The 14,982-nt window shown below is 41.6% G+C and overlaps 1 protein-coding gene across 3 annotated transcripts in view; it reads left to right on the top strand.

The window, feature by feature from the left end:
- Nucleotides 1–14,315, top strand: part of trpv2 (transient receptor potential cation channel subfamily V member 2) — a 52,957-nt gene extending 38,642 nt beyond the window's left edge. For 2 of the 3 annotated variants that reach the window (XM_062960355.1, XM_062960354.1), the window contains exons 8-16: nucleotides 1,955–2,113; nucleotides 2,288–2,383; nucleotides 4,000–4,070; nucleotides 7,940–8,105; nucleotides 8,226–8,292; nucleotides 9,122–9,435; nucleotides 9,534–9,655; nucleotides 11,511–11,599; nucleotides 14,075–14,315. In XM_062960355.1, coding sequence (XP_062816425.1) covers nucleotides 1,955–2,113; nucleotides 2,288–2,383; nucleotides 4,000–4,070; nucleotides 7,940–8,105; nucleotides 8,226–8,292; nucleotides 9,122–9,435; nucleotides 9,534–9,655; nucleotides 11,511–11,599; nucleotides 14,075–14,181 — 1,191 coding nt within the window. In that variant the 3' untranslated portion in view covers nucleotides 14,182–14,315. The remainder of the gene's footprint in view (nucleotides 1–1,954; nucleotides 2,114–2,287; nucleotides 2,384–3,999; nucleotides 4,071–7,939; nucleotides 8,106–8,225; nucleotides 8,293–9,121; nucleotides 9,436–9,533; nucleotides 9,656–11,510; nucleotides 11,600–14,074) is intronic. The other variant, XM_062960356.1, reaches the window with a different exon arrangement.
- Nucleotides 14,316–14,982: the final 667 nt, after the last annotated feature.

The following is a 14,982-nucleotide window of genomic DNA, read 5'->3' on the forward strand; positions in this document are numbered from 1 at the left end:
AAAAAATAATAAAAATAAAATAATTAAAAACACTAAAAAATTAATACAATAAAATACTATAACAAAATAACTAAAAATAATACAACAAAATAATAAAATATAATAAATAAAAAAGATAAGTTACAATAAAATTAATTAAAGAAATACAAATAATGTCAAATAAAAATTCCACAACTTTTAACCAATACCACCACCACTTTGCCACAGCAACGCGTGGCCGGGCACAGCTAGTATATATATATATATAATAATAATAATAATAATAATAATAATAATAATAACTTTATTTTTATACCCCGCCTCCATCTCCCCGGAGGGGACTCAGGGCGGCTTACATGGAGCCAAGCCCGAATAAAAACAGTAGCAGTATAAAACACAGCAATAGACAACAACTTGCACAATAAAAAAAATTAAACATTAGCCAATAAAAAACAAGAACTAATAAAAACATGGATTAAAACTGAGAGATTGTAAAAGTAGACTGGGTAAAGTGCACCATATAAATATTGTAGACACAAGGTGACTGATAAAGTGCTGCAAATTCTGGAAGTGCAAATTGGGATGGGAATAGACCCTGTGTCTATATCGAGTTGACAAAGGTAAAAGGTGCAAACCGGTACAAGAATGGTCATATATATATATATATATATATATATATATATATATATATAAAAGAGTGATGGCATCACGGCGACCCACAAAACAACAAAACTACAGGCCCCCCAACCTCGAAATTTGACAACACAACCCATCATCTACGCCTCTCGGTTGATTCAACAAAAAGAAAAGAAAAATAAAGTCCTAATTAGAGAGAGAGAAATAATTGCTTTTATCCAATTGCTGCCAGTTAGAAGGCTAAGCTCCTCCAACTTGGTCTCCTAGCAACCCAATTAAAAAATAATAAAAAGAACACTAAAAATTGATACAATAAAATACTATAATAACAGAAAATAACTAAAAATAAGACAAGAAAATAATAAAATATAATAAATAAAAATATAACTTACAATAAAATTAATAAAAAATGCAAATAACGTCAAATAAAAATTACACAACAATTTTTAACCAATACCACCACCACTTTGCCACAGCAACGCGTGGCCGGGCACAGCTAATATATATATATATATATATATATATATATATATATATATATATATATGTGTGTCAGTGTACAAGTGTCTGTCAGGGTATTGTGTTTTGTGAAATGTTAAAATCAATCTGGGTTATTAGAAATACCTTATGTGTTAGTTTTTTCGGCAAGGCATTTCAGCAGTTATGGAGTTAATGAGAGTCTGCTATGATTGACGTATCACAGGACCAATGGGGTCAAGTTTGTTTTGACCGGGACTTTCTTTCTTGTCCTGTGGAATGCAGAGGAGTTTTCCGAGAGCAGTAGAGCAGTGTGTCTGTGTGTGCATGAGTCACTTCGGCAAGGGCACTCATGGAGAGAAGGACTGATTTGCTCTGTTTGTATATAGTCATGTAAATAAAGATATATTGCCGTTGGATTTCCAACCGAACCCTCGTCTGCTGGAGTGTGTTTGTCTAGTGCTGTTTTTCCACACCAGGAGACAGTCTGGAGAAGGATGGTGAATTTTTTGGACTACACTCTGCTACCCATCATCCCCTGACAGTATCAACTGCTGTGCGGCATTTCAATTGATATTTACAACACCATAAAACTGCCAACAAAACACGAGGAAAGGAATGAGGAAGTACAGCCACTACTGGACGGTGAAGCAACAGCTCCCCTTGTGGCCGGAATCGTGAAGCTGGAAAAATGTTTTTTAAAAAATGCCTCTGAGTCTGTCTAATGTATGTTGTTTGTCTGTTGGCATTGAATGTTTGCCATATATGTGTTCATTGTAATCCGCCCTGAGTCCCCTTCGGGGTGAGAAAGAAGGGCGGAATATAAATACTGTAAATAAATAAATATTTTTCCGACCTGCAGAACCGGTACAAGATGGTGGTCCTGGAGCCGGTGAACAAGCTCCTGCAGCACAAATGGGATTCCTTTGCCGCCTGGCGCTTCTACATCAGCTTCTTCTCTTACACGGTGTTCATGGCGGTCTTCTCGGCCATCGCTTACCACCGCCCGCTGGAAGGGAAGGTAAGATCCGAGGCCGAGAAGACACGACTATGGAGTCCCGGGGCTCGTTCTTCCCCGACATTGATGCCATTCTCCCGGAATAGTTGACGTTCTGTTCACTTTCTTTGTCATGGTCTCTGTGAAATCGCACCTATGGTATCTCCTCACTTTCTCGCCGCTCTTGTCTTTTCTCAGCCCCCGTTTCCGGTGACACCAAGGGCCGGGGATATTTGGTGGCTCCTCGGACAACTGCTCGTCCTCTTTGGAGGCATCTACCTCTTCTTGGCTCAGGTAAAGTATCCTGGGTGTGATCCTCAGCCTTCTGGGACTTGCAGTCCGTAACAATGTACCATTTTTGCAATGGGAACCCCTGTAAGTCTTGAGCCAGATATAGTTGGGCGATTTTTAAACCCTTGCGGTAAACGTGTCCACGTGTATTGGACATGATTGTGCCTGCTCCCAATGTCAACGAGGAAGCGGATCATGGCACCGCTAGGCCTGTGAGCCAGCACAAGATTTTAAGCCCTGAAGGTGATTACCCTGTTGTAATGAAGTGTGGTTTTTTTAAAAAGTTATAGAAGCCATGCTTAACTGTGTTTTAAAAAGGGTTAATATTTCAGTTACTCAGCCTTGGAGAAGGGGGCGGAGCCAACTGGGTTAGCTGAAGAGAGCAGAATTTGGAGGGAAAGTCAGTCAGTGTCTGTGGTCAGCGAACCACAGGGAAGTCTGATTCTCAGTTGGAGGATCACGGTGGCTCAAATGTGGGATTTTGAGTCAATTCTAAAATAAGTTTGGTGACTTATTTTAGGTAGCCTGGGCTCTGATGAGGTACAGGGAAGTCTGATTCTCAGTTGGAGGATCAGGGTGGCTCACATGTGGGATTTTGAGTCAATTCTAAAATAAGTTTGGTGACTTATTTTAGGTAGCCTGGGCTCTGATGAGGTACAGGGAAGTCTGATTCTCAGTTGAGGGGATCAGGGAGACTCAAGAGTTTAATTGAGTCGATTTTAAAATAAATGGTGACTTATTTTAGGTAGTCTGTGCTCTGATAAGGTACAGGGAAGTCTGATTCTCAGTTGGAGGATCAGGGTGGCTCAAATGTGGGATTTTGAGTCAATTCTAAAATAAGTTTGGTGACTTATTTTAGGTAGTCTGTGCTCTGATAAGGTACAGGGAAGTCTGATTCTCAGTTGGAGGATCAGGGTGGCTCACATTTGGGATTTGAGTCCATTCTAAAATAAGTTTGGTGACTTATTTTAGGTAGTCTGTGCCCTGATAAGGTACAGGGAAGTCTGATTCTCAGTTGGAGGATCAGGGTGGCTCAAATGTGGGATTTTGAGTCAATTCTAAAATAAGTTTGGTGACTTATTTTAGGTAGTCTGGGCTCTGTTGAAGCTCAAGGAAGGCTGATTCTAAGTTAGGGGATCAGGAATAAAATAAGTTTGGTGACTTATTTTAAGGTAGTCTGCTAGTGGAGAAAGAACTGACATTTTAAGAAGTTTGGAACACCTCAATATAGTTTTGCAACTGTTCAGTAACGTGCCTCAAACAAGAAGAGAAGTTATTGTAACCATTAAGCTTGTGCCTGAATAAACTTGTTATTGTTCTCTCAAACATCTCAGTCTGTCATATATACACGCATTAAGAATAAACAAGAAGAAGGAAGAAAAATAAAAGTCTCCTCTCTAAGTAGCTCGTGGCTAAATCTTCCAAATAGTGGTGGCAAGAGTTGATAATCCCCTTTGTAAATTGATGGCAGAAAAGAAGCCGTTATCAGGTAGTTAGGGAAAACAGCATAATTTTATGTCTATATTGAACATTGCCTTCCAGGATCCTTAGCCGTTCGGGTCTTCTGGGAATCTCCCTGTGTCCTGATCTAATTTTAATTTTAGTTTGTTCCCTTTCAGAGTCTTTACTTGTGGAGGAGACGGCGGTTGTGGAAAAGCCTTCTGATGGACGGCTGTATTGACATATTTTTGTAAGTTCATTGGGCGATTCGTACCTGGGAGGAGGTGATTCCAGATATGAAAGCTCGCTCTTTCTGATCGTATTCGTACTTTGCAAAGAAATCCCTCTTTTTCAAAATTGAAATCCATTTTGTTTTGAGGCACGAACCTTCCTCTGATCATGACCCGTGGTTTGTTAAAATGATGGGTTGGTGTGACGTTCAGAGCCAGGAATAGAGCTTGTTTTGCAACAAATGCTATTCAGTGCAAAATACTCTCCTTCCAGGGAATGTTATTCAGTGCAAAATACTCTCCTTCCAAGGAATGTTATTCAGTGCAAAACACTCCTTCCATCAAATGCTATTCGGTGCAATACACGATTTTACCCATGAATGCTATTAAGTGCAAACACTCGTCTTGCAAGAAATGCTATTCAGTGCAAAATGCTCTCCTTCCAACGAATGCTATAATAATAATAATAATAATAATAATAATAATAATAATAATAACTTTATTCTTGTATCCCGCCCCATCTCCCCGAGGCAACTGGGGGACCAGGCCCAACTATTCAGCGCAAAACACTCGTCTCGCAAGGAATGCGATTCAGTGCAAAACGCTCTCCTTCCAATGAATGCTATTCAGTGAAATAATAATAATAATAATAATAATAATAATAATAATAATAATAACTTTATTCTTGTATCCCGCACTATCTCCCCAGTGGGACTTGGGGTGACCCACATCAGGATCAGGCCCAACAATCTATATATATAAAAGAGTGATGGAATCCTGGCGACCACCAAAACAACAAAACTAAACACCCCACAACCTCGAAAATTGACAACACAACCCATCATCCACGCCTCTAGGTTGATACAACAAAAAGAAAAGAAAAATAAAGTCCTAATTAGAGGGGGAGGAATAATTGTTTTTATCCAATTGCTGCCAGTTAGAAGGCTAAGCTCCACCCACTAGCAACCTACTCAGCCCAGGGGACAAGCACAGTTAGGCCTCACTTAGGCCTCTTCCACACTGCCTATAAAATAAACATTATCAGATTTTAACTGGATTAGATGGCAGTGTAGACTCAAGACCCTTCCACACAGCTATATAACCCATTTATAATCTTATATTATCTGCTTTAACTGGATTATCTGGACTCCACACCTTTATCCTCTGTAACACCTCTAGGCTGTGCGAACACTGGAAATCAACTCGTAGGCCAATAAACCATCTAATATTTTTATTAAAGAAATAAAAGAAACAAACAAAATTAAGCAGAGTATGTAGTCCAGCTATTGTCCTTTGAGGAAAGGTGAAATATAATCCGATAAGATGAGATTCAATGTCCAGTATTAGAGTTCAAAGTTTTAAATCCAATAACCGAAACACACTCAAACTCTCAGGCAGTTTGAGTGGGGAATGAGCAAAGTCTTCCAGGGAAGTTCTTGGAATAAATGTCCAGAGCATGGTTTCAAGGCAAGGCAAGGTTGTTCGTGGTGGATCTAAACGCAGTCCACACTTGGCAAGTATGGGGACGCAACTCCCGGTCTTCTCAAGAGTAAGCGCGCCGGCAGGCAGGAACAAGACTCGAAGTTTGCTATCCAACAGTCACGTTGACTCCGCCACAGGTAACCTGTGCACAGAACGTTTATGGAAGTTCACGAGCTCCCCGAAACAGGTGCTTGACTCCCCATTTTCCCAAGAGAATGAACTGGTAACAACAACCTGCCAGAATGTCAGCCTCTCTTAATCTTCCCAAGGGAATAGGCTCAGTTTGTGGATTCAAACACAATCACTCCGTTCTGCTAATCTAGCACTCCTGCGGAGAGTCTGCCTCCGAGACCAATCTGTTTGAAAAGAAAGTCTCCTATCAAACACTGAGTTCTCCGGAGAATCTGAGAGAGTTGCCTCTGGCTCAAGGCCGGTCTTAATTGGATTTGGCACAACACCAATCGATGGCATCTGGAAAGGGAGAGTGTCATGATCTCCAATCCTTGACATCTCTGGTTGGCTGACAAGGAACAGATGCCAGCCATAAAACATCAATTACCCTCTGGTGTGTGGGAGCCCCTATATATGTGGGACAAAAGAAGGTTCTGGCATTCGGTACAATAAAAACCTGTTGGAATCCATTCAAGCAATTTTTTTTATAAAGGATTGTTATAATTTTTTTCTCCCTTTTCAGCAGATTGTCCCAGAAATTTGTACTGAAACCTAATATTTTATCTTTTTTGTAATATTCTTTTAATTGGTGATATTGTAGCCATGTAACATTCTTGTATTCTTTTTTAATATCCTCCCAATCTTTCATAGGGGGTATAGACATCCCCGCCTCTGTTTTCTTAATAATTTCCGAGTACGTCGGCCATTTTTGCCAGCCAAGTAATCTACGTTGCGTTGCCTCTAACGGACACAACCAGAGTGGAGTTTTCTCATAAAAAGATCTCTTGTATTTTTGCCAAGTTGCCAATAGTGCCGCTCTGATAAAATGGTTGCCAAATTGTTTATCTATTCTAGCTTTGTCTAGCCACAAGTAGCCGTGCCATCCCCATCGCAGATCGCTTCCTTCTAATGATAATATTTTAATTCCTGTTGGAATCTACCCGCGTGTGTCTTGTTGCTTTTCTTTGGAAGACGGACCCACAACACAACTGGGAGAAGAGAACCCGACAGAGAGAGACTTGTTGGGCTGGGGAAAAGTCCTCAGCCGCTTGATCAGTAATGGCTGCGGGGTCAGGGGCCAAAGGTACCTGAGACATCACATCCTCAATACTTTATTTCCCATACCACCATACTTCGCCACAGCAACGCGTGGCCGGGCACAGCTAGTATATTGGAATTATCACGCAATGATCAATCAACACAAAAATTGAAGAAGGTAACAGACTTCAAATACTACTACTAATGTGAATATAACGAAGGGTGGAGGTCACAGCATCAATACAACCGAATGTAGACTGACCAACACCACCAGACTCAGACACAGCAACGCGTGGCCGGGCACAGCTAGTATACAATAAAATACAACAATATGAAATACATACCAATCACAACAATTAATGCAAAACACTCTCCTTCCAAGGAATGCTATTCAGTGAAATAATAATAATAATAATAATAATAATAATAATAATAATAATAATAACGTTATTCTTGTATCCCGCACCATCTCCCCGGTGGAACTTGGGGTGACCCACATCAGGATCAGGCCCAACCATCTATATATATAAAAGAGTGATGGAATCCTGGCGACCACCAAAACAACAAAACTAAACACCCCACAACCTCGAAAATTGACAACACAACCCATTATCCACGCCTCTAGGTTGATACAACAAAAAGAAAAGAAAAATAAAGTCCTAATTAGAGGGAGAGGAAGACTTGTTTTTATCCAATTGCTGCCAGTTAGAAGGCTAAGCTCCGCCCACTTGGGCTCCTTGCAACCCACTCAGCCCAGGGGACAGGCAGAGTTAGGCCTCACTTAGGCCTCTTCCACAAATTATCTTATTTTAACTGGATTATATGGCAGTGTAGACTCAAGGCCCTTCCACACAGCTATATAACCCATTTATAATGGACTTAATGTCCGGGGAAAACCTTTACCCTTGACCTTAACTACCACCAATTCCTCAATAGTTTATTTCTCATACCACCAGACTTCGCCACAGTAACGCGTGGCCGGGCACAGCTAGTATACAATAAAATACAACAATATGAAATACATACCAATCACAACAATTAATGCAAAACGCTCTCCTTCCAAGGAATGCTATTCAGCGCAAAATACTCGTCTCGCAAGGAATGTTATTCAGTGAATGGGAAGACGAGTAACAACGAACTATGGTTAATACAAACTATGGTTGATGGTGGTAAGGAAGCTTTCTCCTCCTTGTTCCAGGTTTCTGCAATCGCTGGCCTTGCTCCTTTCGGCCATTACGTACCTCTCCGGGTTGGAGGAATACGTCCCGTTGATGGTGTTCTCTCTGCTGCTGGGCTGGGTCAACATGTTGTATTACACGCGTGGTTTCCAGCAGACGGGGATCTACATCGTCATGATACAGAAGGTGAGTCGTTGAGGGAAACCAAATCCCTACTAAAATCCTCCAGCTCGACAGAAAACGGGTGGCACAAAATGTCGTTGTGGAAGGATTTGTGAATCCAGTTCGTTGTGCTCTCCCTTCCAGGCCATCCTCAGGGATCTCCTCCACTTCCTGATGGTCTATGTCATCTTCCTTTTCGGCTTCGCCACAGGTCAGTCACGACTCGTTTTGTCAAGGAGGGTTCAGCGCAATTTTCTGGTCAAAATAATATCCGATCCCAAATATTTTCCTTCTAGGAATGCTAGACATAGAAAAAGACAAAAATAAGACTGGGAGCTGATTAAAAATTATACTCCCTTTTTATTATTTTATTCTTCTTTCTTCCCCCTTTTTTGTTGGTTTTTTCTTCTTCTTGATTTTCTTAGAATTTTTTTTCATCGCTGTGTATTGTCAATCTATATATATATATAAATCTGTTCTGTCCATTTCTACCTTAATGAAAACAGCGAAACTACAAAACTCAGAACCACGAAACTTGGCAACAAAACACATGGTCCTCCCTTCTGTGTTTAGACGACAAAACCGAAACACAATTCCAAGTCCATGTCCCTCAAAATCCCAGAATCCAAAAAAAGCTATGTGCGCATGCGCGGAATGGCCCCTGCTTCCACCCTTGGAAGGCATACGAGTATTTCAGCAGCTTTCCCCTTCTTAAGCTTTCAAAAATATACTTTATTTTTCATACTACCAGACTACGCCACCGCAACGCGTGGTCAGGCACAGCTAGTATTTAATATTCATGGGTTTTTTTTCCTCTCCATTTTTATCCTTAACCTACCACTATTAAGAAAATGCAGTAATAAAAATTATTTTAAAATAAATAAATAAAATCCAACCACCAAATTGCACAGCTTTCATGGCTGATCCCGACTTTGAGCCATTTTTTCACCAATTGGGTTCTAGTTCCGGAGCCAACCCCTCGTCCACATTATCCATGGTGTTGTAGGAGAGGCCACTAAATGTTTGTCTCCTCCTCCCAGCCCTCGTCATCCTCACCGGGACGGCTCCCCATGGAGCAGCCCCAAACGCGTCGCTCGTCCCGGCCGGCGGTGACGACGGAGACAAAGTTCGCTACACCGGGCTGCTCACGACGTCCTTGGAGCTCTTCAAGTTCACCATCGGGATGGGCGAGCTGGAGTTCCACGAGAACGTCCGCTTCAAGTACCTGGTGATGCTGCTGCTGCTCCTCTTCGTGGTCCTGACCTACATCCTCCTGCTCAACATGCTCATCGCACTCATGAGCGAGACCGTCACCAACGTCTCCGGCTTCAGCCAAAGCGTCTGGAAGCTCCAGGCGAGTCGGGCTGCCCTCGTTGCCGCGATCAAGGCAGGCCCAAAACGTTGGAGGCCAAGACGTGACTACTCTCGCTTTCCTCCCTTGTGTAACTGCAGAGAGCGATCGCCATTCTGGAGATCGAGAAGAACTGGTTCTGGTTCTGGAAGAAGGCGCCGAGAGCCGGGTGTTTCGTCGCCGTCGGCTCGGACGGGAAGAAAGACCGGCGGTGGTGTTTCCGGTAAGTGGATTCTGAGCAGCTCCAATATAAAATAAGCCCCGCCCCCTTCCCTAGCTCCGCCCTCTGAGTCCCAAGAAGCACTTCAGGCGAGGTATAGAGGCTCAGCCCTGTCTCAGGCTCTTGGAAGAGGCCCCGCCCCTTCCCTAGCTCCGCCCTCTGTGTCCCAACAAGCACCTCAGGAGAGGTATAGAGGCTCAGCCCTGTCTCGGGCTCTTGGGAAGAAGCCACGCCCACTCCTCTAGCTCCGCCCTCTGAGGAGAGGTATAGAGGCTCAGCCCTGTCTCAGGCTCTTGGAAGAGGCCCCGCCCCTTCCCTAGCTCCGCCCTCTGTGTCCCAACAAGCACCTCAGGAGAGGTATAGAGGCTCAGCCCTGTCTCGGGCTCTTGGGAAGAAGCCACGCCCACTCCTCTAGCTCCGCCCTCTGAGGAGAGGTATAGAGGCTCAGCCCTGTCTCGGGCTCTTGGGAAGAAGCCACGCCCACTCCTCTAGCTCCGCCCTCTGAGGAGAGGTATAGAGGCTCAGCCCTGTCTCAGGGTCTTGGAAGAGGCCCCGCCCCCTTCCCTAGCTCCGCCCTCTGTGTCCCAACAAGCGCCTCAGGAGAGGTATAGAGGCTCAGCCCTGTCTCAGGCTCTTGGGAAGAGGCCCCGCCCCCTTCTCTAGCCCCGCCCTTTAGTCCTAAAAGGCCTCTCAGGAGAGGGATAGAGGCTCAGCCCTGTCTCAGGCTCTTGGAAGAGGCCCCGCCCCCTTCCCTAGCTCCGCCCTCTGTGTCCTAACAAGCACTTCAGGAGAGGTATAGAGGCTCAGCCCTGTCTCAGGTTCTTGGGAAGAAGCCACGCCCACTAGCTCCGCTCCCATGTCCTAACGGGCGCCTCAGGTGCTCAGCCCTGTCTCGGGCTCTTGGGAAGAAGCCACGCCCCTCCCCTGGCCCCGCCCCTGTGTCCTAATAGGTGCCATCCCCGCCCCCCTGGATCACTGCAGCGCCCACCAGGGGGCGGTAGCGCCCACTTTGGGAATCACTGCTCTAGACGAAAGTCTAGACTATAGAGTTCACAATACACAATATAGTTCTCAGCTCTTCCTTTCCTGAAGACCTTTAATTGTATTTCCTCAAAGAGGCTTCCTTTTCAAAACAGTCTGAATTCCAAGCCCTAACCGAAATAGAATTCATTAGTATTTTGAGGACCCGCTGGTCAGGATAATATGCAGCCCTATCTGTATAGTAGCCAGCAACACTTTAAACTATAGAGTTCACAATATAGTTCTCAGCTCTTCCTTTACTGAAGGCCTTTAACTGTATTTCCTCAAAGAGGCTTCCTTTTCAAAACACAGTTCCTAACAGTCTGAATTCCAAGCCCTAACTGAAATAGAATTCAGTAGTATTTTGGTCTGTATAATATGCAGTCCTATCTGTATAGTAGCCAGCAACATTTTAAACTATAGAGTTCACAATATAGTTCTCGGCTCTTCCTTTCCTGAAGACCCTTAACTGTATTCCCACTTTGGGAATCACTACATTTTACCAACATGATCAGGAGCTCATCGTGGTCGTCATAGACGGCGGAATCGAGCACAACCTCCAGGACGCCGAAGTTGGGAAAATGCCGACAAATACCTCGATCTGTTGTCTGTCCTGAATTGTATTTTTGCCGTTAACTCACCGGAAATGCCAGATTTGCTCTCGCCGGATATTTTGAGGAAGTTTCCCGGAAGTCGGCTCCGAGAAGCCAAGGCTCGTGGCGATCCGGGATGATGGGAGTTGTTGCCCAAAAACAATTGTGGTATATTGCATTCGTATTAACACACAACTTGCGTGGCAGAAATCGGTCACTACTCGTTTTTTTCGTCTGTGTTCTAGGGTCGAGGAGCTGAACTGGGCGGACTGGAAGAAAGAGTTGGGCGTCCTGAAAGAAGACCCGGCGGATTCTGGGTTTTCGAGTGAAAAAAGTGAGTGCGTTCTTCTCAGTACACAGGCTGGGTTTTTATAATAATTATATTGACGCTTTTGGGAAACGTTGCTATTTCCAACATATGCTGAACACATGAAGGTTGTGAGTAAACCAAATACGTTATTTTTTTTTAACCAAAGTCAATTTGGTTTTGTCTCTTGAGTGAATGATGTAAAACAAGCTGTTCTATGGGAAAGTGGATGTATTTTTGGGCGACAGAAAAACACCTCTTCAGAGAACAGTCTAACAACCGAAAAACCAAAGTGCCTTGCAGAATTACTGTATATACTCAAGTATAAGCCTAGTTTTTCGGCCCTTTTGTTAAGACTGAAAAAGCCCCCCTCGGCTTATACTCGGGTGAGGGTCCTGGTTGGCTTATATTTGGGTCAGCTTATACTCGAGAATATATGGTACATTTATTATTTTTCTCTATTATTATTGGTATTATTACATTTATTATTTTCTCTATTACTGTTGCTACTATTACATTTATTTTATTTTATTTTTATTAATACATTTATTATTTCACTCTGATCTTATTATTATTATTACATGTATTATTTTACTCTATTTGTTATAACACGTATTATTTTCCTGTATTTATTATTATTATTATTACATGTATTATTTTTATTATTGTTGTTGTTATTAGTATTATTATTATTATTAAATGTATTATTTTCTTGTATTTATTATTATTAATAATACATTTATTATTTCACTCGGATCTTATTATTATTATTACATGTATTATTTTACTCTATTTATTATTACACGTATTATTTTCCTGTCTTTATTATTATTATTATTACATGTATTATTTTACTCTATTATTGTTGTTGTTGTTATTATTACATGCATTATTAAACTCTATTATTGTTGTTGTTGTTATTATTATTATTATTATTACATGTATTATTTTCCTGTATTTATTATTATTAATAATACATTTATTATTTCACTCTCATCTTATTATTATCGCATTTATTATTTTACTCTATTGTTATTAAAAGGATACATAAGAACATTTACATTGAAGAAAATGAGAATTTGATCAGAGTTCGACAGTCTTACCTTAAAGCCGGACAGTCTTATCTTAAATTTGAGCTTGATGTAAATATTCAAAAACATTTAACCTACTGATGCCTCAATTAATGTAATTTTATCGGTATCTATTTTTATTTCTGAAACTTACCACCCTCGACTTATACTGGAGTCAATGTTTTCCCAGTTTTTTTGTGGTAAAATTAGGTGCCTCGGCTTATATTCGGATCGGCTTATACCCGAGTATATACGGTAATGTCATTTTATCGGTATCTATTTTTATTTCTGAAATTTACCACCCTCCGCTTATATTGGAGTCAATGTTTTCCCAGTTTATTAGATGCCTTGGCTTATATTCGGGTAGGCTTATACTCGAGTATATACGGTAATGTGATTTTATCGGTATCTATTTTTATTTCTGAAATTTTCTAATCTCGTCTTATACTGGAGTCAATGTTTTCCCAGTTTTTTGGTGGTAAAATTAGATGCCTCGGCTTATATTCGGGTCGGCTTATACTCGAGTATATACGGTAATGTGATTTTATCGGTATCTATTTTTATTTCTGAAATTTTCTAATCTCGTCTTATACTGGAGTCAATGTTTTCCCAGTTTTTTGGTGGTAAAATTAGATGCCTCGGCTTATATTCGGGTCGGCTTATACTCGAGTATATACGGTAATGTGATTTTATCGGTATCTATTTTTATTTCTGAAATTTTCTAATCTCGTCTTATATTGGAGTCAATGTTTTCCCAGTTTATTAGATGCCTTGGCTTATGTTCGGGTCGGCTTATACTTGAGTATATATGGTAATTTCATTTTATCGGTATCTATTTTTATTTCTGAAACTTACCACCCTCGGCTTATACTGGAGTCAATGTTTTCCCAGTTTTTTTGGTGGTAAAATTAGGTGCCTTGGCTTGTATTCGGGTCGACTTATACTCGAGTATATACGGTAATGTGATTTTATCGGTATCTATTTTTATTTCTGAAACTTACCACCCTCGGCTTATATTGGAGTAAATGTTTTCCCAGTTTATTAGATGCCTCGGCTTATATTCGGGTCGGCTTATACTCGAGTATATACGGTAATGTAATTTTATCGGTATCTATTTTTATCTCTGAAATTTACCACTCTCGGCTTATACTGGAGTCAATGTTTTCCCAGTTTTTTTGGTGGTAAAATTAGATGCCTCGGCTTATATTCGGGTCGGCTTATACTCGAGTATATACGGTAATGTGATTTTATCGGTATCTATTTTTATTTCTGAAACTTACCACCCTCGGCTTATACTGGAGTCAATGTTTCCCCAGTTTTTTTGGTGGTAAAATTAGGTGCCTCGGCTTATATTCGGGTCGGCTTATACTCGAGTATATACGGATATATCCGGTTGAGAAGACTCTGCTCTAATTTCCCGTTGTTGTTCCAGAGGACAGCGTTTGGAGCTGGATGTCGTCCCTGACCGAGACGCGGCACGCGACGTCCGAGGAGGAAGACGGAAACGAGGAAATCCCGTTGCACGAGATCAGTCATTGAGAGAGCAATACCATATCTAGACGACTTACTTATGGTTTCCTCTCAATCAATCAATGATCCAACCGCAACAAGAAGGAAAATCACTATCGTTATATTGGCAGAATCTCCTACGAATAAAACAAAACAATCACCACAACGTTTTGTTTCCTGCGTCGTCCACTTGGATGTTTGATCAGATTTGGGTCTGGGTCACACTCGCACTCGGGACAGACCCGACCATGGCTATGATGACAAGGAGCTCAAAAGCACCAAGACACACGCTGGTAGATTCCAACAGGTTTTTTATTGTACAGAAGACCAGAACCTTCTCTTAGGCCCATTGATATAGGGGCTCTCACCCTAACTTACCACTTATATTTGGGTCGGCTTATACCCGAGTATATACGGTAATGTAATTTTATCGGTTTCTATTTTTATTTCTGAAACTTACCAACCTCAGCTTATATTGGAGTCAATGTTTTCCCAGTTTATTAGATGCCTCGGCTTATATTCGGGTTGGCTTATACTCGAGTATATACGGTAATGTAATTTTATCGGTATCTATTTTTATTTCTGAAACTTACCAACCTCAGCTTATATTGGAGTCAATGTTTTCCCAGTTTATTAGATGCCTCGGCTTATATTCGGGTCGGCTTATACTAGAGTATATACGGTAATGTAATTTTATCGGTTTCTATTTTTATTTCTGAAACTTACCACCCTCGGCTTATACTGGAGTCAATGTTTCCCCAGGTTTTTTTGGTTTTTTTTTGTGGTAAAATTAGGTGCCTCGGCTTATATTCGGGTCGGCTTATACTCAAG

The sequence above is a fragment of the Anolis carolinensis genome, unplaced genomic scaffold (genome assembly GCF_035594765.1).
Source record: "Anolis carolinensis isolate JA03-04 unplaced genomic scaffold, rAnoCar3.1.pri scaffold_7, whole genome shotgun sequence".
In the NCBI taxonomy this organism is placed as follows: Eukaryota; Metazoa; Chordata; class Lepidosauria; order Squamata; family Dactyloidae; genus Anolis; species Anolis carolinensis.